This window comes from Amphibalanus amphitrite, unplaced genomic scaffold (genome assembly GCF_019059575.1).
Source record: "Amphibalanus amphitrite isolate SeventyFive unplaced genomic scaffold, NRLGWU_Aamphi_draft 000066F_arrow, whole genome shotgun sequence".
Taxonomy (NCBI): domain Eukaryota; kingdom Metazoa; phylum Arthropoda; class Thecostraca; order Balanomorpha; family Balanidae; genus Amphibalanus; species Amphibalanus amphitrite.
In genome coordinates, this window is record NW_024881562.1 from 842,602 (window position 1) to 865,939 (window position 23,338).

General features: G+C 48.4%; 2 protein-coding genes across 3 annotated transcripts; both read right to left on the reverse strand.

Annotated features, from left to right (window-relative positions):
• Nucleotides 1-5,442: 5,442 nt before the first annotated feature.
• LOC122378869 (splicing factor U2AF 50 kDa subunit-like) lies at nucleotides 5,443-21,771 on the reverse strand. Of its 2 annotated transcripts, XM_043360490.1 has the most exons (5): nucleotides 21,589-21,771; nucleotides 8,841-12,924; nucleotides 7,100-7,502; nucleotides 6,606-6,751; nucleotides 5,443-6,213 (listed from the first exon to the last, which is right to left on the reverse strand). In XM_043360490.1, the coding sequence occupies exon 2, from the start codon at nucleotides 12,818-12,820 to the stop codon at nucleotides 11,525-11,527; it is 1,296 nt and encodes a 431-aa protein (XP_043216425.1). In that variant the 5' UTR covers nucleotides 12,821-12,924; nucleotides 21,589-21,771; the 3' UTR covers nucleotides 5,443-6,213; nucleotides 6,606-6,751; nucleotides 7,100-7,502; nucleotides 8,841-11,524. The 2 variants fall into 2 exon arrangements, with proteins under 2 accessions (XP_043216425.1, XP_043216426.1); XM_043360491.1 differs by lacking the exons at nucleotides 5,443-6,213; nucleotides 6,606-6,751; nucleotides 7,100-7,502 and having other exon boundaries at nucleotides 10,732-11,267; nucleotides 11,301-12,924; nucleotides 21,589-21,756.
• LOC122378830 (protein FAM210A-like) lies at nucleotides 6,005-7,317 on the reverse strand. Its single transcript, XM_043360362.1, has 3 exons — nucleotides 7,100-7,317; nucleotides 6,606-6,751; nucleotides 6,005-6,213 (listed from the first exon to the last, which is right to left on the reverse strand). Exons 1-3 carry the CDS (start codon nucleotides 7,315-7,317, stop codon nucleotides 6,005-6,007), a joined length of 573 nt encoding a protein of 190 aa, XP_043216297.1.
• Nucleotides 21,772-23,338: the final 1,567 nt, after the last annotated feature.

A 23,338-nucleotide genomic window follows, 5' to 3' on the forward strand; every position in this document is an offset into this window, starting at 1 on the left:
GACTAGGTGTTCTGCGCCAGCTGCAACCGACAGTTAGTTTGGTGACCGGTTACAGATTATGCACTATGTAACTCAAGCACATTTACCTGATTTCAACACCGCCACATTGCCTTTCAATTATTCCAAAATTTAACTGCCCCGACTTTGGCGGTGGATCTTACTCTGGCCACTGAGCCGTACTACCGCTCCGTTTCATTTTCATTAATCAGCCTGACGCCGGCGCACTGTGGGGACTTTGCCCCTCCTAGCACGACATTACTCCTGCGGCGGTACGCCGCAGTCAGCTGATCGCCGCGGCGCCGGGCAGCGCGGCGGAGCGCTGGAAGCCACGCGACATCTTCTGCTTTGATGTCTCGTAGTAGCTGTTTGGGCAAAATTGGGCAAAAGATAAGAGTTTATTCCAATGCAGAATTTATGGGAGAATATTTTGATATGTGTTTCCACACGTAACCTCTGCGGCGGTACACCGCAGTCAGCTGACCGCCGCGGCGCCGGGCAGCGCGGCGGAGCGCTGGAAGCCACGCGACATCTTCTGCTTAGATGTCTCGTAGTAGCTGTTTGGGCAAAATTGGGCAAAAGATAAGAGTTGATTCCAATGCAGAATTTATGGGAGAATATTTTGATATGTGTTTCCACACGTAACACCGCGTAACTCACTTTGTAAGGCTATGATTTGCCGAGTCAAGTCTCCGAGACGAGTGGCATATTAACATTTTTTGTATTTCATTCAAAAATCATATCTTTGGATTATTTTTCGAACTTTTTATGCATATGCTCGTATTCCTCATTAAATACAGATTATAAAAACATGTCGCAACATCGAATTGGTGCTTGATTAAACGAGTGAGCAGGCGTTCCGTTGTCATGTTATTTTTCGCCCTTTCCTAGGAGCACGGTGCTAGTGAGCCCAACCCTTCACTTTGTGACGCATTTTGATGCATAAGTCATCATTTTTAAAGCGATTTAAGGTCGGATTCGGATACACTGGACAATTCTGAAAATAGAAAGAATATAAAGAAAGTGTAAATCAAAATACTCGTATTTGCCACTTATGTCGTGCTAGGATCGCAAACGTCCCCACGGTGCGGCGGTGACCGTGTGCTCCCGACTGCTGTCTGTCGGCCTATTTGTTTTAGGCTGATAAATATGACTGATCGCGCTCCGGGCCACGCCCATCGCTGATTGTGACGTCACTGTTCGGTGGTGATACACGCTCGGGCTCAGAAATAGTTGGTCAGCTGCCAGCAGCGTGAATATGGACGATGACGAACAGCTAATGGTATCAGTGACTGGACGATTTGACATATACGTATAATGATACCGCATAGTTACTTTTGTTTATACCTTAAAAATGGTGGAAAATGGTTTTTAAATGGAATAGTGTCCACTGTCCATTATAACTATCACTGGCTCTGGCGAATAGCGATGATTACAAGGCCGATAACTCTTGACTGTGTGACACGTTACAATGGATCGAGCTAAAGAACGGTGAAAGTTAAAATTCTTTGTTTTGAAAATTCAACATAGATCAAACACAAAATTTTGACATTTGAAACAATCAAATGTCAAACTGACCAGGTAAAAGGCAAAAAGGACCTTGTAGTTCGATTGCATACGTGAACGTTTTCAATCTCTAACAAAACGGTGCTACATCTTTGTCGAATGTTCCCATCCAGGTTTGACATTTCCATCGTGTTCTTCCCTCGGCAATCAGCAGCCTGATGTTCGTTGTGTCTCCACGTCGCCTCGACAGTCGACATGCGTCTGACACTCCCCGGCCATCAGCCGACTGCGTGTGTCACTGTCAGCGGCCGCGAACACCACGTCTTCCGCGGTATCTCTCTCGCGTCTCTATCGTGTGTCGGGGTCATCTGTCACTGTCGCCTCTGGCCGCGCCGCCCGCCAGGTCACTGGGTCGTCGAGGGACCGTGTCGGCGTGCCGGCCGTCCCCGGGGCGGGCGCTGGCCCGCGGGGCCCGCCGGACCTCAGCGCGTCGGCGCGTCGCTGGCGACTCGCGCTGTCGCCACTGCCGCGCCGCCGCTCGCCGCACAGCCATTAGCCCGGCGGCGGCGTCTTTAGTAAGGCGCGCCAGGATTGCCGCCGGCTCGCCAGACCGGAATAGACGGCCGGCCGGAGCCTGTCGGGTGTTGGTGGCGCGGCCGACCGGGCTGCCCAGAGTGGTGTCCACCGGCAAGGTTGACAGTGGCTCCGACCTGACCGAGCTGATGGAGAATAGTCACCGCTTGGGCCACACAGCGGTATTGGCCTTACCTGATCGATGTGGCGCACACAGCCTCGCTGACGTATCTAACTAACGGAGACGGAGAGCTGTATTCATAGCCTCTATGACTCGTCTTTCGTATAACAAATTATTATGTGAACAAAACGAGCAACTGAACATCATCAGCTTATAACGAGGAGCGTCACCATTCTCGCGATTAACCCTCGCATGTGTAGGGGGGGGGGTCGGATGGACCCCCCCCATGGTTTTTCGCAAATAACTCGCGTAAAAAGCGGTCGATCGCGACGAAACTTTCAGTACCCTCGCATTGATCAATTTTACACCTACCCTGAAAATTTCATGACCCTGACCCAAATGACCTTTGACCTGTGACCTCTTTTCCGAGACCATGTTTGGCCGGAATCGCGATTTCGCGTATGTCGGCTCGCACTAGCCGCGTGTTTGCAAGCTTTTCGTGGTTTCAAACGTTCAAACATGTGATTTGATGTTACTCCCGTGTGTGTCAAGGTCACCTGAAGGTCAGGTCAGGTCATTGACCTTTGGTGACCTCGGGTGACCTCGGGTCACTTTTTCGAGTTTTACATGTTTCTAGGCTAGTTTTTGGAGCTGAATTCGAATTTAGCAACCATTTGAACATTTACGAAGTAGTTTTGGTGACTTCGTAACATGTTACGAAGCTGTCAGAGGCGGTTGACACGTACTACGAATACCCGTCACGACGCCTACTGGTTGACCTGACCTGACCTGACCCGACCTGGTCTAAATGCTTCAAGACATCATCTGTGATCAAAACTAACACGATATTCGTGATCAGCACCCCGAAAAACCCCTTAGCAACCACACTTTACGACTTTCTAACAGGTCCCGATTTTCCCGACTTTGGGTCATTGACCTGACCTGGAAGGTCAACCAATGACCTAGGACCTTAAAATTGGGTATCATCGGCTTCCTCTCGTCACGGGCAACACGCTCGCTTTTTCCGCGAAGCTCTAGCTCGATCAGGGGCCAAACGGCAAGGGGGGGGGGTCCAACCGACCCCCCCCCTACACATTAGAAGCTGGCAAACGCCGCACACATGCGAGGGTTAAATCATATACATACGTAACATGAAAGAAAGAATGGATCCCCGCGAATTCGTTCACTCTACTACGCGTTCGACCTTCAACCAACGACAAAAGTCTCACACATTGAAAGTGATACTGATGAGTCGTTACCAAGAGGTCATCCCGTCTCGACAAAACTTCAGCAAGCGTACCTTCCTCTAGATTTCGGTTCGATGAGTCACTAAAGATGTCGATCGTTGGAGCATAATCTTGCCCGCCCCTCGCCGTCGGTCTGTCTGAACATGTGTCAGTCGCCGTTGGCGTGGCAGTTGACCGACAATGACCATCCGCAGCCAGGAGTGATATGTGTGAGGAGCGACAACTCAGCTGTAGAACAACAGTAACCAGCAGTTACCGACAATGATCAAACGGAAAGTTTCTGCGTGAAGGTAGACTGTACCGCAAAACACACGCCTGAAGGCAGACTGTACCGCACAATACGCGCCTGAAGGCAGACTGTACCGCACTATACGCGCCTGAAGGTAGACTGTACCGCACTACACACACATCGCCCAAACGCTTGAATATAGAGTGCAAGTACCGCGTCCGCATAACAGCACATCCGTGGCATCCATGAAGGAAGGCTGTGCCGCACAACACAACCATGAAGGTAGGCTGTAGGTACACGCGCCTGAAGGTAGACTGTACCGCACTGCATACGCCTGAGGGTAGACTGTACCGCACTACACGCGCCTGAAGGTAGACTGTACCGGCACCGCACTACATACGCCTGAATGTGTAGACTGCATACAACATTACACTACACACACCTGAAGACAGACTGTACCGTAGTACACACACCTGAAGGTAGACTGTACCGCACTACACACACAAACGACGGTAGACTGCACCGCACTACACAATTCTTAACGTATGTAGACTGCCCCGCACTACCCACCGCTGAAGGTAGACTGTACCGCACTACACACCGCTGAAGGTACTAGTAGATTGTACCACACCGCACAACCTTGAAGTTAGACTGACCGCACTACACACGCGCATGCAGTACACAAACCTGAAGGTAGACTGTACCGCATTACACAACCCTGAAGGTAGACTGTACCGCACTACACAACCCTGAAGGTAGCCTGTGCCGCACTACACACACCTGAAGGTAGACTGTACCGCATTACACAACCCCGAAGGTAGACTGTACCGCACTGCACAACCCTGAAGGCTGAAGGTAGACTGTACCTACCGCACTGCACACACCTGAAGGTAGACTGTACCGCACTGCACACACCTGAAGGTAGACTGTACCGCACTGCACACACCTGAAGGTAGACTGTACCGCACTGCACAACCCTGACGTTAGACTGACCTCACACAACACACACGCATGCAGTACACAAACCTAAAGGTAGAAGGTACGGCAGACACACTCATGAAGGTAGACTGTACCGCACTGCACACAACTGGAGGTAGACTGTACCGTAATACACACCGCTGGGCACTGAAGGTGGACTCAAGACTGTACCGCACTACACATCTGAAAACAGACTACAGCACTTCATTTAAATGCTACACCGTGCTTTCCCTAAGTCTGGTGCGCTCATAATTGCTTATCGAACATTTCTACCGAGACCTATAGTTAGGCCGTCGAAGTAGAGATTTGTTGTCGGCCATCAGTGAGGATAATATCGTCACGAGCCTCTTGACTGAGTTGACTCCGCCTGTATCGCGCTGGTTTGCGACTAGGAGCCTGCCAGGCTTGGTCGGACGGCTGAGAAAAGGTTCCGGTTCCGGGGCCATCGCCAGTCCGTTCAAACGTGTCCGAATTAGCGGGTGGGACGTCAGGGCATCCCTTTTCCCTAGACAGTTGGAGTACAGCGGCAGAAAAGAGACGAGTCGTAGTGAGGACCGACCACCCCGCGGATCGGCCTGGGCAGGTGGTGTGGGGCTGGGGCAGACCGTGCTGTCCGTTCAGCGTTTATTGACGGACTAGGCGGTGTAGCTGTGCAGAGCCTCCCCGTTCTGGATGACGGTTCAGACGCATTTATATAGTGCCCACGTTGTATGGCCAGAGTATCGAAAACTTTGAAAGTCTTGCGAAAGAGTGGGCTTTTTATATCCGTCGCAAAAGAGGTAGCTACGCCATACCTTACGATCGGGTATATTTGTTTACCATATTGCCAAATGTTCGATAGCAGAGCGCATTGGAGATAACAAAGCCATCTGTCAAATCACCCGTCATTGTATTGGACGTTATACTGGTAAATCAAAACAAGCAGAGTTGCCTCACACGCCGGCCGCGGGACAGCCTGGAAAATAGGTGCCAAAGCCCCGCGGCCCAACAACCAGCATCTCAAGCCGCGTCCTTGGACTGCACACAATGCACGCGCCTCACAATCATACGATAAAATGTCCATCGGACGTAACAAAACGTCTGCCGGCCAGCAGCTGGGGCGCAGACAAGCTATCACATTATCGAACTAACGGACGCACAGTGCGACCGACTGGCGCTAAATTATAGCAAAAATTAACATCAGGCATACGTCCTGTCATTTCCATTGAGGTCAGACCGCACTGTTCAAAATATCGACTTCTTCCTGCCTGGCAGTGAGCACGAAAAGAGCGCGGCGATTACTCGCATAAGGTATGTACGACATGGTCATACTGCGAAGTCGCGTATATCGGCGCGCGGGATGGGCCTGCTGGCTCACTTCTTCCTCCATCCGTGTTTCCGCCGTTCTTGAAACTTTTCGCGCCACTCGCGTCGTCTCTCCATATATTTTTCGCGCCACTCGCGACTCTGTTCGCGGAATTCCTCTCGTCGGTCCTGGTACATGTCTCTCATCTCTTGTCGCGACGGTACCGGCTTGATGTAGCCTCGCTCACTGAGGAACTTTATGGAGTAGGTAGTGCCACCTGTTGGACAGAAGAGGAAGTGTAGGTTACTAACTACAACCGCTAGTCGACATCGGGGTATCTAATCTTTGGTCAACATGATAGCGACGTAGGCCGTGCAGGCGATTCAGTTTTATGACGCTGCTGTAAACAAACAGATGGCTCAGAGCCACCTCACGGTTAGGCAAAGATGATGAAAATCCTAATAAAACTAGCTGCGGTAGCTGATTAGTAACCATCGTATCACTCTCCACTTGGTATCCCTGTCATCTTGAGCCAGCGACAAAGTGCTCTTCACGTCACTATTCCTCACCTAAGGACGTTCTTATCGACCCATCCAGTCGCACCTACCCAGAACGGCTGCGTACCTAACTAGCACTTACTCACGGTGAGTGCGTAACTAACACACTTACCCAGTGTGACGGTGTACCGTGCCGGCGTGGCCAGCTTGTAGAGCGCGTACGCCACGGCGATGTGTCCAGCGGCCGAGTTACGCAGTTTGTCTGTGATGGTCTGACTGAAACCCCACGATTCGAGGATGCCGGCCACGTCGATACCACTGCCAGGGAGAGAGAGATAGCGTCAGTAAAGGCGGCTCGGCAGACACGGTTGAGGTGCAAGGATGGGATGGTGTGACCTGTCTGCTACGATAGCTCACGCACTGGTTAATGGTGAATGGGTGCAAAGTTAAGAGCTAAGGAGCAATTTATTCAGCATCTCTGACTACCTCGATGGACAATGGACATACATGAACTGACTTACAATCGGAAGATAAGTGTAGATTGGTAGCAGTGACATCATTGATACGTTATCGCTTCTCAATCTGCTCAATCAGATAATGACCCATCCACAGACAACCACAGGGCTGCGAAGTGTATGTCAGAGTAACTACGCTCGACGTTCTCACCTTTTCGAGGCGTAATAGAAGGAGCCGAACCAGACTGCTGACGTTGCCAGATGGACGGGAACCAGCACATACCAGTAGTCCTTGTACATCTGCTTGAACCGTTTGAAGATGCTCGGCTTCTCCGGCGGAGGATCGTCGCCCTTGTCCGTCAGAGAGCTGGTCTTCCTCACATGGTGAGATGAGGAGGTGGCCAACGGTCGCGCGCCGGCACTCGCCATCTCGAATATAGACAGGCGGGACGATAGCGGCGAGATGGGACCGCGTGGCAGCCACCTGGTGGCTGTCAGAGATACTAGTGGTTCGGCTGATGGGCGCCGAGCACTCAGGGCGCTCACGGAGCAGAGGTGCAGGGTTCTGTTGTGAATGGCAAGCTGTCGCCAGCAGAATCGCAGAGCCAGACCGCCTGCAACAGACGGAGACAACATTAGAACGGGGAGCAGGTGCGAGCACTTAACAAAAGACAGGCCGCTCGGATGTTCACAAAAAAAAAACACAGACCAAGCCGAGACTGACACCAATATCACTCGTCCGCAGCAGCTTGAGGCGAATTACCAGTTTTTTTTTTTCTATAAGCAAGTTCGACCATAACGTGATTTAGCAAGCATTTTTGATTTACGCAAAAATACTCTTAAAATAACGGCTTAGAGCATTCACCACCGGGATGTCATACCTATCTTTACACAAGAGCATCTGATTTTGATCCATGATCATTTCATGGCCCGGGTTGCTGACAGTTCTCACCACTTTATCACTAACGCTAAGTTGCACAGCTTTGACATATTTGAGGGATTGAAAACGTCATGAAAGCTGGTTCTTGAAAAAGATGAGAGGGCTACAGCCATTGGCTACAGCGCAGAATCAAATGACGTACTTTTTCACTGTCAGTCCGCTGATGCTGTTGCTTGGTTGCAAAATGCCAGCTGTTTCACACTTCTTGAACACATGTAAAAACTATGGGAGTTGTACCGTATAACACGGCCTTGGGTGACAGATAAAAGTGTTAACCTCATTTTCAAACTACGTTTAACTTTTACACAAAGTAAGCGAGAAAGACAGCCCTCTCTTTCAGCGTTTAGTTGCTTTCATTGACGTGAACTCCTAATGAATTATGAAAATGACGTTCGTTATAACTACACCAAGAAAGAAGCATCCTTATTGTTTATGCTGTCTATTTTGCACATAATCGATCGGTCATATGTTCAATGTCGAGCTATAAAACAGACCCCGCGATAAGTTGCGATGTTGCTTTGAATAGGCGAAACGGCGGCGATTGTTACAAACTGGCCAGATGTGGTCCCATTTATTTCAGCATCGTGCTGCAATGCTTCGATCAACTGTGAAAGAACTACCGCACAAAAGCAAGAGCCTACCAGCAATTACAATGGCCACCAGTCCCGCCAATATGTCTCAAGGACCAGACATCACCTCTATCCTCTTTAATAACGTTTAAACACTGCACATGCATGAGGAACAAAAGGCCGGACTGGCATTCAATAAGAAAATGTCTGGCGGTGAACGATGGGCTGAGCGCACGAGGCATGCATGCTGAAGACAAAGGCTGGTTAGATGATGGCTACCATTATTGCCCGAGACAAGTTCATAAGACACCATGGGATCCCTACCACAGACAACCAAAGAAGTTTAGTTACGACGCAATAACTCAATGGGAAGCCATGTCACATGGAAGGGGTAGACGCAGGGCGTCTTTGACCCGTCCCGAGGCCAGGCTCGTTTCACGTACCGTTGGCTGGATTGTGCCGGACGGCGGCTAGGGCGAGTGCGGCGCCGCGCGCGGGGCCGGCCGTGAGGGCCGCCATCGGAGCGCGGCCGCGTGCGAGCCCTGGTGGCACACAGACAGACGGTCCGGCGGTGAGCAGACCTGGCGGCAGAGAAACGATGCCGCCGCCCGACCCACCCCCACACAGACAGACCCACAGAGCTGGGAGGGTGTTACATAGTCCCACAGACAGTCCCACACCCCTGGTACACACAGTCCCACAGGATTGAGAAGAGCTTGCTGTTGAGAGTGTTGAGTTGAGTTGAGCCTGCTGTAGTTGAGCCTGCTGGATTGGGCCAAAAAGGCGGAACGGAAGGCAGGAGTCGCCAGTCATTACAACAGTCGGATACATAAGTCGCCCATGATGACGCCGGATGAATGTACACGCACCCGCAGTCCCACAGCCCTGGGAGGATGATACACAGTCCCACAGAAATGGGACACAGTACACAGCCTTGGGGGAGGTGGCTCCCATCGAAATATATTCCCCAGGCGACCTAGGAAGAAAAGATCTAGGAGTCCTAATAATAATAATAAAAAAAAAACGGACGGGAGATCCTGGGACGACTGGGCTGCGGGTCAGCGGGTTGGTTAGGACGAGCCAGGGATGATTGACAGGGCGGCTGTAAGGACTGACAAAAGGTCAACCACTAGGAGGCTAACACTAGAAGGGGAAGTAGGTAGGTCATCATAAGCAGAGCTGATTGGAGGGATCGAGTGAAGAGAACGACAAGGTCAGATAGGAGGTCGACAAGAATACAAAGAGTCCTGCCATCACTTGCTGCTAGTTGAGCCTGCTGGATTGTGAAAAAAGGCGGAACGGAAGGCAGGAGCAGCCAGTCATTACAACAGTCGGATACAGAAGTCGCCCATCCATGACGACGCAGGATGAATGTACACGCATCAAAACACAAATGGACATGAAAGATGCAACGAACGTGGGACGATAAGAAGCTAAAAGTGTACCGCCAGTTACATCATATGAATTATGATGAAATGAATTAAAGGAATGCGGTGTGATATCATGCAACAAACACAAGATCAGGAGTGTCGTCAAATAGAGTTGAGACAGAAAGGACCTATGACTGCGGAAGAGACAAATATCAACACCGACTTTAAGCTCGAGTTTAACAGCAATGATCCTAACGAAAAATATTAGGAAAGAAAAAAGTAACTGTTGCTAATGTATATCCAGCGATTTTGCGCGGGTGTCGCTGTCTCATAATTGATAATCACTGACTGAAAGATGGATACAGCTGAAGATCAAACCAGAAGGCGAAACAAGGAAGGAAATGCCTGGGAGGTGTAGTTTTTCATCAGCGTACGAAGTGCTACACATGCAACATAAATAAGAGGGGATACACAGAATAATTGCTAGCAGTGATCTTACCGGCATCTAGCAAAATATTCATGCCTGGCGTAGACGATACCACTCGGCTCAGCTCTCTCCATTTTATTTGGCCCATGGCTTACCCATGCACCATACTGATTCAGCTATATGTGGGCCGCAAATCAAAAGACAGCATCGAGAGATACAGTGATTTTACGCCTCATCTTACGCCTTGAATCTGAGCAATGCACAGTTACATATTTGAAATTACCCATTTACCTGATCTTACGCCCTGAATCTGTGCAATTAGCGATGATTTGAAGTTACCTATTCACTTTTCGAGGTCACTGAGAACTGCCAGAAATTTCGAAGCACTAGTATTAATATGAAAATCTACATTATATGAAAATTTACACCAGAGAAACGACCTTGTGACGATCTTTCGAAGACAAAGCGAAGAATGATGCCAATTACATTAACGAGCAATCCATTGTTGGTCATTACTGTGAACATTTCATCAATGCATAGGGTGTTCAAACGTATATTGGCTGCGTACATCGTTCATGAACTTTCCTTGAGAAGTAAAAAATGGTCGGCATAATACAGGTAAACGCGTCAAAATATGTGAACGATGATCATTACTTTCCGATCAGATTCAGAAAAAAAATATCAAAGACATGCTAGCTACTTAAAAACAATGCCACGAAGCACTGCGTTTGACGCATCATTCCATTTACTTTAACATGCGACCATGACACAAATGAATTGTCAAAACATTGAAAAGAAGGGATTACAGACCTTTCAATACAAAGTAAGCGAGTTACGAACGATCCCAATAACCGAAAAAATGAAGCGACTACCTTTTGATGACATGATCGAGTGCTGACTGCAGCAACCCTCGTTGGAAATTTAGCATTGGTATAACAATCCTATCGGATGCCGATTTAAATCGTCCCCGGACGAACACGAAACACGCTGAACAGTTTACAAAACCCTACTTTCCACGATGGCTTTTGTTCATAGGCGACTTTAAGATTAGCATAGCTACCTAACTAATAATTATTAGTTAGGTAGCTATCGACTCAATTATAATTGAGTCGCTTATGAATAAAGGCCAGTATTCCTGACAACTTCACAACTATCCACACTAGCACTAAGTAGGGTGGCTGTTTCAACCAGGTCTCCGGCCTGGACATCGCGGCCTGGACAAAAGAAACCCTACTCTGATGGACCAGGGCGCAGCCTGCCGCCAAACGGGTGCCTCTCCCGCCCGCCATCCCACGCAGCACCCCCGGCCACCGCGAGCGACCACTACCGCTTAGAAGTCGCGCCGGTGGTAGCGATCGGGATCGACGTACGAAGTGACCACCACGCGACTGGCGAACTTGCGGCCCGTCAGCTGCTGCTGCGCCTTCTGGCAGTCGAGCACGGAATTGAACTCGACAAACACCTTGCCAAGACCGGGCACCTCCACACCGTCGATTGGACGCGGGATCTCGATACTCTTGACCACACCGTACTTGTTGCATTCAAGCTTGATGTCCTCGACGATGTCCTCGTACTCTTCGTCGTCGCGCAGCTCGTCCGGAGTGACCATGTTGAGGAGACAGAGGACTTCAGTGGCCGGGCCGGCGCCGCCCGACACCTGCTGCAGGCCCGGCACCTGGATCTGTACCGGCGCCATCATGCCCGAGTTCTTGGAGCCGACGTTGGCGCGCTGAACAATCAGCTTCTTGTCGCCCAGCTGCATGCCGTTCAGACCCTGGATCGCCACCTCTGTCAGCGACAGGTCAGCGTACTCGCAGAACGCAAAGCCCTTACTAAGGCCGGTGCCCGAGTCCTTGACCAGGTTGAAGGCGCGCAGCTGGCCGAAGGACATGAGCAGCTCCTTGACCTGGTCTTCGGTGAGATAGGTGGGCAGGCCGCCGCAGAAGATTTTGTGCGGCGAGTCGGGCACCACGGTCGAGATGACACCCACCACGCCCGGCACTGAGGAGGCCGGTCCGTCCGTCAGGCCCGGCATCGGCTGGTAGTCGTGTGGCCGGCGGATCTTCAGGCTCTGGCCCTTCAGGTTGATGCCGTCAAACGCCACTGCCTGCGTACACTCGTCAATGGAGCGGAACTCGAGGAAGGCAAAGTTTTTGTCCAGGTTAATCTGACAGGCGAGCACTGGGCTACCGGCCGCCTGCGCCAGGCCGCTCAGATGCATCTGCTGGTTGAAAAACTCCATCATCTCCTCCTCAGTGACGCCGAAGGGGATGTTGCCGACGTAGAGGCGGCGCGCCTGACGCGTCACCGACGAGCCCACCACGGAGCTGTTGAGCGGGTCGGGCGCCGTGTTGGTCGGGATCTGGCCGGCTGCCTGCATCGCCTTGTACTGTACCGGCGAGATGTGCTCGAAGCCCGGCGGCGGCACGTCCCAGTACTTACTCGGCTTCTTGCGCGTCAGCTTGGTGACGGCCGTGGCGCCGCGGTCGTCGCGCGGAGAGCGGTCCCGCCGGCTGTCGCGCTTGTCGCGGGACCGGGAGCGCCGGCGCCTGTCGCGGTCCCGGTCCCTGGAGCGCGAGCGGCGCCGGTCGCGGTCGCGGTCCCGACTGCGATCGTCACCACCCATGGCGCTGAGCTGACCTGTGAGCTGGGTGGGAGCGGCGCTGCTCCGCTGGCGCCGGCCGGCTGAAAGGCTGCTGCTGAAACTGCTGTGGGCTCGGTCTGCTGCGCCTAAAGGAGAAATTGAGACCCCGTTGCAATGCAGACCTACAATAGCAGACAGCCAGAGCATACAGCAGACATGTGTAGGGGTGGACAATAAACAGGGGCAGAGAGTTCAGAGCTGGAAAAGAGGGGCAGATGAAAGACACTAACTCTTGCATCTGTCCTGCTGATGTCCTGCATATGTTCCATCTGCATTAACAGCTACACATATACAACATGAAATGTGTCCAGCACATTTTGTTTTTAGTTCAAAAATGTTTTGGAACATGTGAAAACAATAACAACTTGGTAAATCATTGGATGTACCTATGTGCTTTAAAGTTAGCATGTAAGTGACCATAGGCCATTTTGTTTTTAGTTCAAAAATGTTTTGGAACATGTGAAAACAATAACAACTTGGTAAATCATTGGATGTACCTATGTGCTTTAAAGTTAGCATGTAAGTGACCATAGGCCATACTAATAGTAATATAGATTAACTGTGCACTGTGCAGAGTGAATGCAAACTGTGCATAGTCAAACAACTTAACAGTGGAGGGAGAGATTACAAAGAAAAAAATAAGAAAAAAATATGAAATATTACTGGTCATAATGCCATTGGCCTATTGCCAGGATTTTTTTGTACGGTTCTCCAGGGTATTAGTCGTAGGTCGCTCGGCGAGCGGGAGGGCAACCAGTTCCGCCCCTGTATCGCGTGACCCCTTGCTCCGCCCAGTTACGCACGAGCGTACTCCACGCCGCGTAGTAGCGTGGGGAGGGGAGGGTTAGAATGGTGGCATGTGTAGAGGCTAGAACCGGTTTCCACCGCCATGCCACCGCCCAGCGACATGGAGCGGGGTCGGTGACCAGGGCGCAGGGAAAGGTCAGAGGTCAGCTATAACGTAGAACTTTGTGTCTCTCTCCCCTCCGCGTGTAACGACCGCACGACAGCGGCCGGCCGCCGCGCCGATCAGGCTAGACATGTCAAGGTCACCCGCAGTCAACGGGCACAGAGGGTTGGTCGAGTGCGCGTCCGTGGCTGACGACAGTCTCGACCATGTGCTATGGTGCCGATAGACTAGCGTGGGTTATAAGTTTTTGTTCAGGCTGCTGGGGTGTATCATCTTGATATGATGCTTTGTAACATGTATGATACGCAACCTCGCTGGCAGTGGCCGAGAGGAGGGGGGGAGGCGGGTGCCGCCTCCACATGTTCATTTTTGTTGATAGCTGCGAGAGCTGAAATTTTGGCAAGCCTGACCTTTGGTTCAAGCTGAATTTTTATGACAGCAGCTGTATTTTCACCCTCGCCCATATTGGTGTTTTGCCAGCGTCTATCGTAAAGAGGGGGATGAGGGTCCGTTGGACCCCTTTGCCGTTCAGCCCCTAATCGAGCTAGAGCTTCGCGAAAAAAGAGCGTGTTGCCCGTGACGAGAGGAGGCCGATGATACCCAATTTTAACCCTCGCCGGCACAGGGGGGGTTGATGCAGCCCCCTAAGGTTTTTCGCGAATAACTCGCGTAAAAAGCGGCCGATCGCGACGAAACTTTCAGTACCCTCGCATTGATCAATTTTTACACCTACCCTGAAATTTTTTTGACCCTGATCTAAATGACCTTTGACCTGTGACCTCTTTTCCGAGACCATGTTTGGCCGGAATCGCGATTCGGCGTATGCGGCTCGCATTCGCCGCGCGTTTGCAAGCTTTTCGTGGTTTCAAACGTTCAAACATGTGATTTGATGTTGCTCCCATGCATTAGGGTGGGTGTCAAGGTCACCTGAAGGTCAGGTCAGGTCATTGACCTTTGGTGACCTCGGGTGACCTCGGTTCACTTTTTCGAGTTTTACATGCCTATAGGCTAGTTTTTGGAGCTGAATTCGAATTTAGCAACCATTTGAACATTTACGAAGTAGTTTTGGTGCCTTCGTAACAAGTTACGAAGCTGTCCGAGGCGGTTGACACGTATTACGAATACCGTCACAACCCCTACCGGTTGACCTGACCTGACCTGACCCGACCTGGTCTAAATGCTTAAAGACATCATCTCTGATCAAAACTAACACGATATTCGTGATCAGCACCCCGGAAAACCACATAGCAGCCGCACTTTACGACTTTCTAACAGGTCCCGATTTTCCCGGTTTTCGGGTCATTGACCTGACCTGGAAGGTCACCCGATAACCTAGGACCTTAAAATTGGGTATCATCGGCTTCCTCTCGTGACGGGCAACACGCTCGTTTTTTTTTTCGCGAAGCTCTAGCTCGATCAGGGGCCAAACGCGAGGGGGGGATCGTACCCCCCCCCCTTGTGCCGTCGAAGGACTCAAAATGGCCTGTGCCGGCGAGGGTTAAGGTCCTAGGTCATTGGTTGACAGGTCAATATAACTCAAAAGTCGGGGAATCGGGACCTGTTAGAGCTTCGTAAAGTGAAGCTGTTATAGGGTTTTGCGGGGTGCTGATCACGAAATTCAAGTAAGTTTTGATCACAGATGATGTTTTCGTGCATTTAGGCCAGGTCGGGTCAGGTCAGGTCAGGTCACATGTTACGAGTGAACCAAAACTACTTCTTAAATGTTCAAACGGTTTCTAAATGCGAAATCAACTCCAAAATCTACCCTAGAAACATGTAGAACTTGAAAGAGTGAACAAAGGTCATCAAAGGTCAGTGACCTGACTGATCTTCACGTGACCTTGATACCCACTAGAATCCATGCGATCAACATCCTTTCACATGTTTGTTCGCTTAAAGCCACAAAAAGACAATAAAACGCGTTCTACTCGAAATACGCCAAAACGCGATTCCGGCCAAACATGGTCTCGGAAAACAGGTCACCAGTCAAAGGTCTTTTGAGTCAGGGTCATGCAAATTATAGGGTAGGCGTAATATTGAATAACTCGAGGGTACTGAAAGTTTCGCCGCAATCAGCCGCTTTTTGCGCGAGTTATTTGCGAAAAAAAACTGAGGGTAGGAGGTCTGTTCGACACCCTCCTACAAGTGCGAAGGTTAAGGTCAGGCCGTTGACCAATGGCGTCAAAAGTGAACCTCTGTAAGGCCCCAAAATGTCGCGACGTCGCAGCACCCTTCGTGCCAGGGGACTTTTCAACGGGGAATGAAGCTTATATGATCTAGTACTATCTCCCAGAGGCCTCACAACTTGTATGTAGCTATTTCGTATTTTTCTTAAGAGTCACCTGAAGTCAGGTCGGTCACGCAACCTCACGATTATTAATCAATTGGGAAATATGAAAACTGTTATTTTGGCGCCGGGAGCCATCTAAAGCTGTCTCAAGCGCATGAATTCGCGATTTTATACAATTTTTGCAAGCCCAAGCATTCACTTTTCCACTCTTAAGGTTAGGCGACTTCATTTATAACGTCACTAAGGTCACAGGAGATTTCACCAAAAAGTCCCGATCAAATTGAATTGAGCTAGCGAGTCGGGAAGCCACCAGTGGACTTGTAAGGACCTACCGCATCGAAGAAGCGATATGACCTCCTTGAGTCAGCCTCGTGGCCTGAGTGGCTCTGCCCTGACATGACCTGAGGTAAACACCTTAAATTGACCTCAACAAAAACAAAGCGTAAACTATTCGACGCGTTTGAGCATGCAAAACTCTTGGCTCTGTAACCACTTAAGGTGAAGTTGTTTACCAAAAACCGATCCCGCGACTTGGAGCACTTATACTGACCTCAGAGTTTATCGGTGGACCTGAGACATTCAACTCGGGTACCAGTTGCTGCATCTCATACGACGCACGCGCTCAGTTTTATCCGCAAGGCGCTAGCTCAATTAGGGCCAAAAAGACAGAGAGGGGTCGTAATCGCCCCCCCCCCCTGGCCTCGGCCGGGGTATATGCAGAAAACCCAAAATTCCGTTGAAGGTTAAGCACTGAAGTGATATATTATGAAGCGAGAAGGTATAGGTAAAAACAAGTATGCACACGAACGGATGTGAATTAAACTGTGTTTGAGGTATGCCTTTTTTATTACACGTTCGATTTGCTTTAGTTATTGGTAAGAACAGATACAACCAAGAAGAGCGCCCCTGAAGAAAAGGTGGCGCACCGGATGGGTGCGATTTTAAGGTCCAAGGTCAGTCGGGGACCTGTAAGTTCGGATCAAGCGCTGCATGTTAGGGTTAAAACTTAATAAAAAAAAAATGGGAGCAAACAAGCATCCCGATATTGGCAGCATCGTCATGCTTTGTCACGGCACTCATCCACTCCCTCGGCCGAAATATTAGTTCCTTTTTGTATGAGTTCTGGCATAATCCCGCACATTATGCTGCATGTTGTTTGCCATGAAAAAACAATGCATGTTCAGCTACGTTCTACGCAGTACGCACTAACCTAACCACCATCCCATCATCCACCACTAGCCACCATCCCGTTCTGTGATCCGTTCCACCCCACACGAATCAGCCGAGATACTAGTCAGTCGGGCTGGCGCTATCCTCCCCTCCCTTCCTGACTGCATAGCGCTAAAACCCAGAGCCGAGACTTCCCGAGCGCGACCTCTGACCCCACGCGGTCCGAAGGGTCGGCCGATGCCTAAGGGCGCGCCGCGCGCCGGCCACCCGGATAGCCTCTGCCGAGTCCCCTTCCATACACCGTTTACTACGCGCTCGATTCATTCATGATTCTGTGTTTCCGCGTCCCTCTCGCTAGGTGGCACCATGGATGTCATAGGCGATCCCAGGAAGATTGCGGCCAGAATACCCCAAACGGCAGAAAATGAGGTTTTTGGTGGATATCTCGGAAAGTATTTGGCATACAACGATGAAATTTCACAGTCTCGTGGTAAATGTGCATACACATAATCCGGGTTGATACTTATGCATTTAAACATTATATAGGACCAGATATGTCCGAAAAAGCAAAACCAACAAGACTTTTACTGGAGAGCCGTACAATAGAGTTTACACAAAAAATATCCAATTTTCCTTGTCACTGGCCTGCTAGTAAATAAGTGAGTATAGTAACCAAGGGTTGCAAGAAATAAATGAGCTAAGGCTGACACTTTTATTGGTGCAATTTTAAATCATTCAGGCTTTGCATACCATACTTTGCATTCAGAATAACAATATCAATCAAACTGATGCAATTTTAGCAATTTCCTGTTGCAATACTGATTACCACTTGTAATACCTTATTGGAAACAAAACATGAAATTACTTGACAGAAAATATGCAAACATGTGTATGATTCTTATTTCTTAATAACATCCTTGACATGAGCCATAAAGTGGAAACAAAAACAATAAAGGGCTGGCAGTGAAGAAACTTTACACAAAACATCCCAAAACAACTGCTTTTTGCAGCAGACTTAAAGAAAAAGAAAAAACTAAAAAAATGTTTATGACACAATAGTGCAAATGATCTAATAAAATGAATATATAAGCAAATACACTGTTGAAAACCTTTGAAAGTACACAGTTAAATGAAAAAACTGTTGATGGCTGTCATCAGTTGTCACTCTTCAGTAATGTGCTGTGAGATACAGAAAGCTTTCCCATGGCTCACTGGTCAGCATGCATTTTCTTTGTTGCAAATACCATTTAGCCTATTTCACCAAGATCATGATGAAGGTTAAGAGTTAAGACACCAAGTGAAAACATCATACTGGTACCTATTGCTATTGCACCAGTCTTTAACTCACATTGACATCTTACAGAAAAGCTTGCCTTCCCTCATAATTCCATTGAAGGAAACATACCACTTTTAACATGCAGTTAGTGGGAGTTTTGTAAATTGCACCAAGACTAGCACAATTCTGAAGCTTTTACACCCCAACAACAACCCTAGCAGAATATATAAATTTTGGTGCTGAAATCATTCCTCAGGCCTCAGTCTTCAGTTGTAGGTAAGGTTAGGTCAGGCGTTCAGTTATTTTGTTCTGTGACGCCTACTATTTGATGAAAACTTCTATAAGCAAAATTTGGGTAAATATTTCAAGAACTGACGAGTCTAGAGACTTTTTCCAAAAGGGTGGCAGCACCTGAGACGCCTGCTGTATCAATACAGCCTTGAAGAAAACCAAGATGGTGGGAGAAGCAGGAAGAGTGAGTCTGTTTCAAACTACTTTTTGTGGGTTTTATGGATATTCCAAGGTGGAATCTTTGGATTGGAAACCATTCCAAATGATGCCTTTAAGCATTCAGTAGCATTTGAAAGCTAATTAGCTACATCGTAAATGATAGCAGTCGGGGAAACTGTGGTCAAATCTTCCATTTTTAGAAAGCCTTCCATTTTTGGAAGGATTTTCTATATATGGGTACGCACCTTCCAAAAATGGGTACGCTGACGACGTCATCGTACCCAAATATAGAAAATGTTGCGCATATGTTGGAACTTACCGATTTCCGCCGAACATGAGGCAAATGCGACTATCGCCCCTGGTCGCTTTCTATTCGCCATAGTGAAGTGTCCATAATCTAGCGTGGATGCCTAAATCCTAGCGTGGATGTATTTTAGGTAATTTTTCAAAGTAATGAGTCGTGGAAAATTGACAAAAATTTACCGACAAACGATGGTTTTATAAGACTTTATCAAACATTTTGTAAGCAAAAAGCATCAAAAACGAAAAGTAAATATCCTTAAAAGTACTTTAGTGACGGGCCATGCTTGTTCGATACCGCCGACTTTATTTACAGTGCGGAATTGTCTGGACAGAGTGCGGCGGTTTCGGGAGTGTAGTGGCGAGTAAAACTTGTATTTGTTGCTGTTTTCTGCATTTATTAGCATATTGTGTGGTTGATTTCAATTTTTTAAGGCTTTTGCCAAACATTTGGGTGGAGGTCTCGTCATTTTTCAATGTTTTTTTCCGGAATATGGGACGAATTAAATACCGTAAAACGGGGTGTTAAGGGACAGTTTTGAGGTGTTTTGTTATATTACTCAAGAAGGGTTGGAGATAGAAGCATCAAATTGTCAGCATTTTATGTGGAATTTGGTGCTTTACATGCCTGCCGCATTTAAGTTTTTAAGATTTATACCTGCATATTATTTTTTTATTATTTTTCATCACTGTCCCTTAGCACCCCAATGTGGGGTGTTAAGGGACACCTATATTATTCCAAGAAATGGTCATCAAATGCCCACTATTGGGGTGTGGAAGGGCACACAATTTATTTATTGAAATGTTTTGCATATTCTGTCACAAAACAAGTCAGATTCATTCACCACTAATGACCTTTTTAGCCAATTACGTATAATGCAGTTTATGCTTGTGGAAAATGTGCTAATTATAAGGTAAACAGAACCAAAAAGTAATCTTCTGTCATCAATAAAAACCCATGTTGAAGCTTGTCACTTGTCATTATGTTGCCCTCTTTGTTTTAGCCTTTTTATGATGACATCACATTTACTTACATCAGTCTCCATTGACCCATCATTGTAAAAGAGAGTGTTGAGATGTTTTGTTACATAACTTAAGATGTGTTAGAGATAAAAGCATGAACTCGCCAGCATTTTATGTGGAATTTGGTGTTTTCCATGCCTACTTAATTAAATTATATTTAGATATTATTTTTTATTTTTTCTTCCCTGTTCCTTAGCACCCCACATCCACCTCAAAATATGCATGTATCCGGAAAAGAGGAAGAGGATGATGAATGAATGGGTGGATTTGCACAAGTTTTTCAGGAAACATGTGCAATACATGTGACAATACACCTATGCATTCATTTTCCCTGTACACCCACTAGTTTATGTGGTACACACAGAGTTTTGGAGATGTTTCAATTTTGTGAAAATGTAGCGTGATTTTCAAATCCATTTTTGAACCAAATCACTTGCATGAAAAACCATACCATTTTCTCCTATGGTCAAGAGCAAAACAGTGTCAACTACCACACTGAAGTTTTTATTGAACCTTCTCAAATTAGGAAGTTAATATGACTCAAAGTTTTTCCCATGCAACTGTCCCTTAACACCCCACTGTCCCTTAATACCCCATTTTACGGTAGGCGTTACTGCGCCGTTTTTCGTGTTACTTTCTATCGAAGGAGCATGAATCTTCAATTTATATGAGGAATAGTAAGTTTAATTTAAACCATTTTTTGTCAGGGCTATAGCTGTGTTCCTCCTGGTTGGTTATTGACCAGCTGTTTTCTCTTCTGAATTTCTATGTGTCCTCTAGAAGTAGAAAAAGAGAGCAGTGCGCCAGGACACCATGCTATTATATCACTATGTACATTGACATAGCATGCCTGTATTACCAACACTAGCACTGCTGCTTCTCCTTATATCAATGATCATAAATGGTAAAATCAACTATTAATGTTACACATTTAAAAAGGCCGTAACTTAAATCAAAGAATGTGAATCACAGTTGGGAGCACTGAGATTAGACCTTCCAATTTTGGAAGCCTTCCATTTTTGGAAAATGCATACCCATTTATGGAAGGTCCTTCCAAAAATGGAAGGCTTCCAAAAATAGAAGATTTGACCACAGTTTCCCCACTGATAGGTCACGTCACATAATTTCAGTCATTTAAGTTTCAAAATGAAAAACTTGCCTAAATGTTGCAAGAAATCTTTCAAATTTAATTTATTCAGTATTCAGCACAACAATAATTTACTTTGTTTATGAACTACTAGGGTGATTTTTATCGGCGACAAATAGACGAAAATGGCGCATATGAAAAACAGCGATAGCGACATCAATATCCAAAGATATAACATATTCACCTTAAAATGCAGACAGATATACCAATATCTGTAGATTACTTCATCTAAGGCAACTTCATCTATCCTCCAACAACTCTGAAAAGCAAATCCCCTCGCTTCGACAGCTTCCACGCACACGCGCGCGCGAGCCGCCCTGTTGCAAGGCCCTATCCTGTTGTAATCAAGGATTGCTTATTTGCAGTTGTCAATTACGAGTCAGTTTCACATTCGCGATTGTTTCAATCAGCAATGATCGATAAACCGATGTTGGCGACGCTTTCGTTCGAATCTCCTTTCATGGTGTGGACTGTATTTAATCGCGCATCGCACAGCATTTGGTTGTTTGGTGACCGAGATCCAGGAGGAAAATGGTTTAATTGGAAAATTGGGAAAATAAACGTTATAACCTATCACGTTAGCCTAGTTAAGATACAACTAAATATTGGATTTAGGATAGAGCGCCGGATGCCGACGACTAAGGAACCTCCTTCTTAGGAAGTATATTTGGACCTAATAAAAGAGCGCCGGATACCGACGGCAAAGGAACCCCCTTCTTAGGGCGTATGTTAGGGCCTAAATAAGAGAGCGCCGGATACCGACGTCAAAGGAACCCCCTTCTTAGGGAGTATGTTAGGGCCTAAAATATGAGAGCGCCGGATACCGACGTCAAAGGAATTCCCCTCTCAGGGAGTATGTTAGGGCCTAAATATAGAGCGCCGGATGCCGACGACAAAGGAACCCCCTTCTTAGAGAGTTTTAGGAATGTTTTAGGATAAAAAAGGATAGTCAGTAGACCTGGTCACCGGAACCGATACGCCTGCCGCACCTCCGTCGAATATCTCATCTGTGTGTAGACCGCGCACTGTTTCACTTCTCACTCGGGCTTCTCACACACTTTGTCTTCTAGTTCACTATATTTGGCGGACAAGGCAGCGAAACGTACCGGGAAGAGAGCGGGGCAGCGCAGTGTCCCCGTCGAAGTCGAAAGGTGAAGTGAGGGCGGGGGTGTTTACAACTAGTTTATATACGGCGACAGGGGGTGAAACAAGACGCGTTGAGGACGGTCAGAGCACACAGAAAAGGCTAAAAATGGCCCGGGCGTCCAGCGCTCCACCCGAAAGACACAAGCTGGGCGCGCACGTGCGTGCCCCACACAATGGCCCGGACCTGGGCCGGTCCTACGCAAACAGGGAGCCGCCCTGCCGCGCCGGCCGGCCAGCCGGGTCAGAGGGGACGCCAGCGTCCCGCGACCGCGGACGGCGCTCGGCTCGGCGGCGCGGCGGCGGTTCGGCTCAGCAGCGCCGAGTCTCTCGCCCGTACCGCCTTGCATAGGTGCAATTTGTCGGCAACATCACTCCCCCCTGTGTTCGGCTTCACTGCGAACGTCGAACGCATACATTTGACCGACAAATTGAACAGCGCAAACGAACAGTCAAGCAAGGTGCTGATAACCGAAACGGGCGCGGGTAACGATCATTTCCAAGCTCCATGCAAGTAAAAAACACGCACAGCATACCAGTAAGGTGCAGAGCGAGATAAAGCGGGCCTAACACTCGCGCGCGGAGAAGGGTTACCTTTACACAGCCCTGCACTCAGACTCAGGTGCCTGTCAGGAAGGCGCAAAACTACCAGTGCTGGCGCGAGCGTCAGTGGGCGGGGGCCGTCAAGCCATACGCACAATGGAAATGACGGACGACTGCTGAATACCCTCGCCGAGAAAAACACAGATGGACAGGGTAGCACCGGCCATGGGGTGCTGGACGGTTGGTAC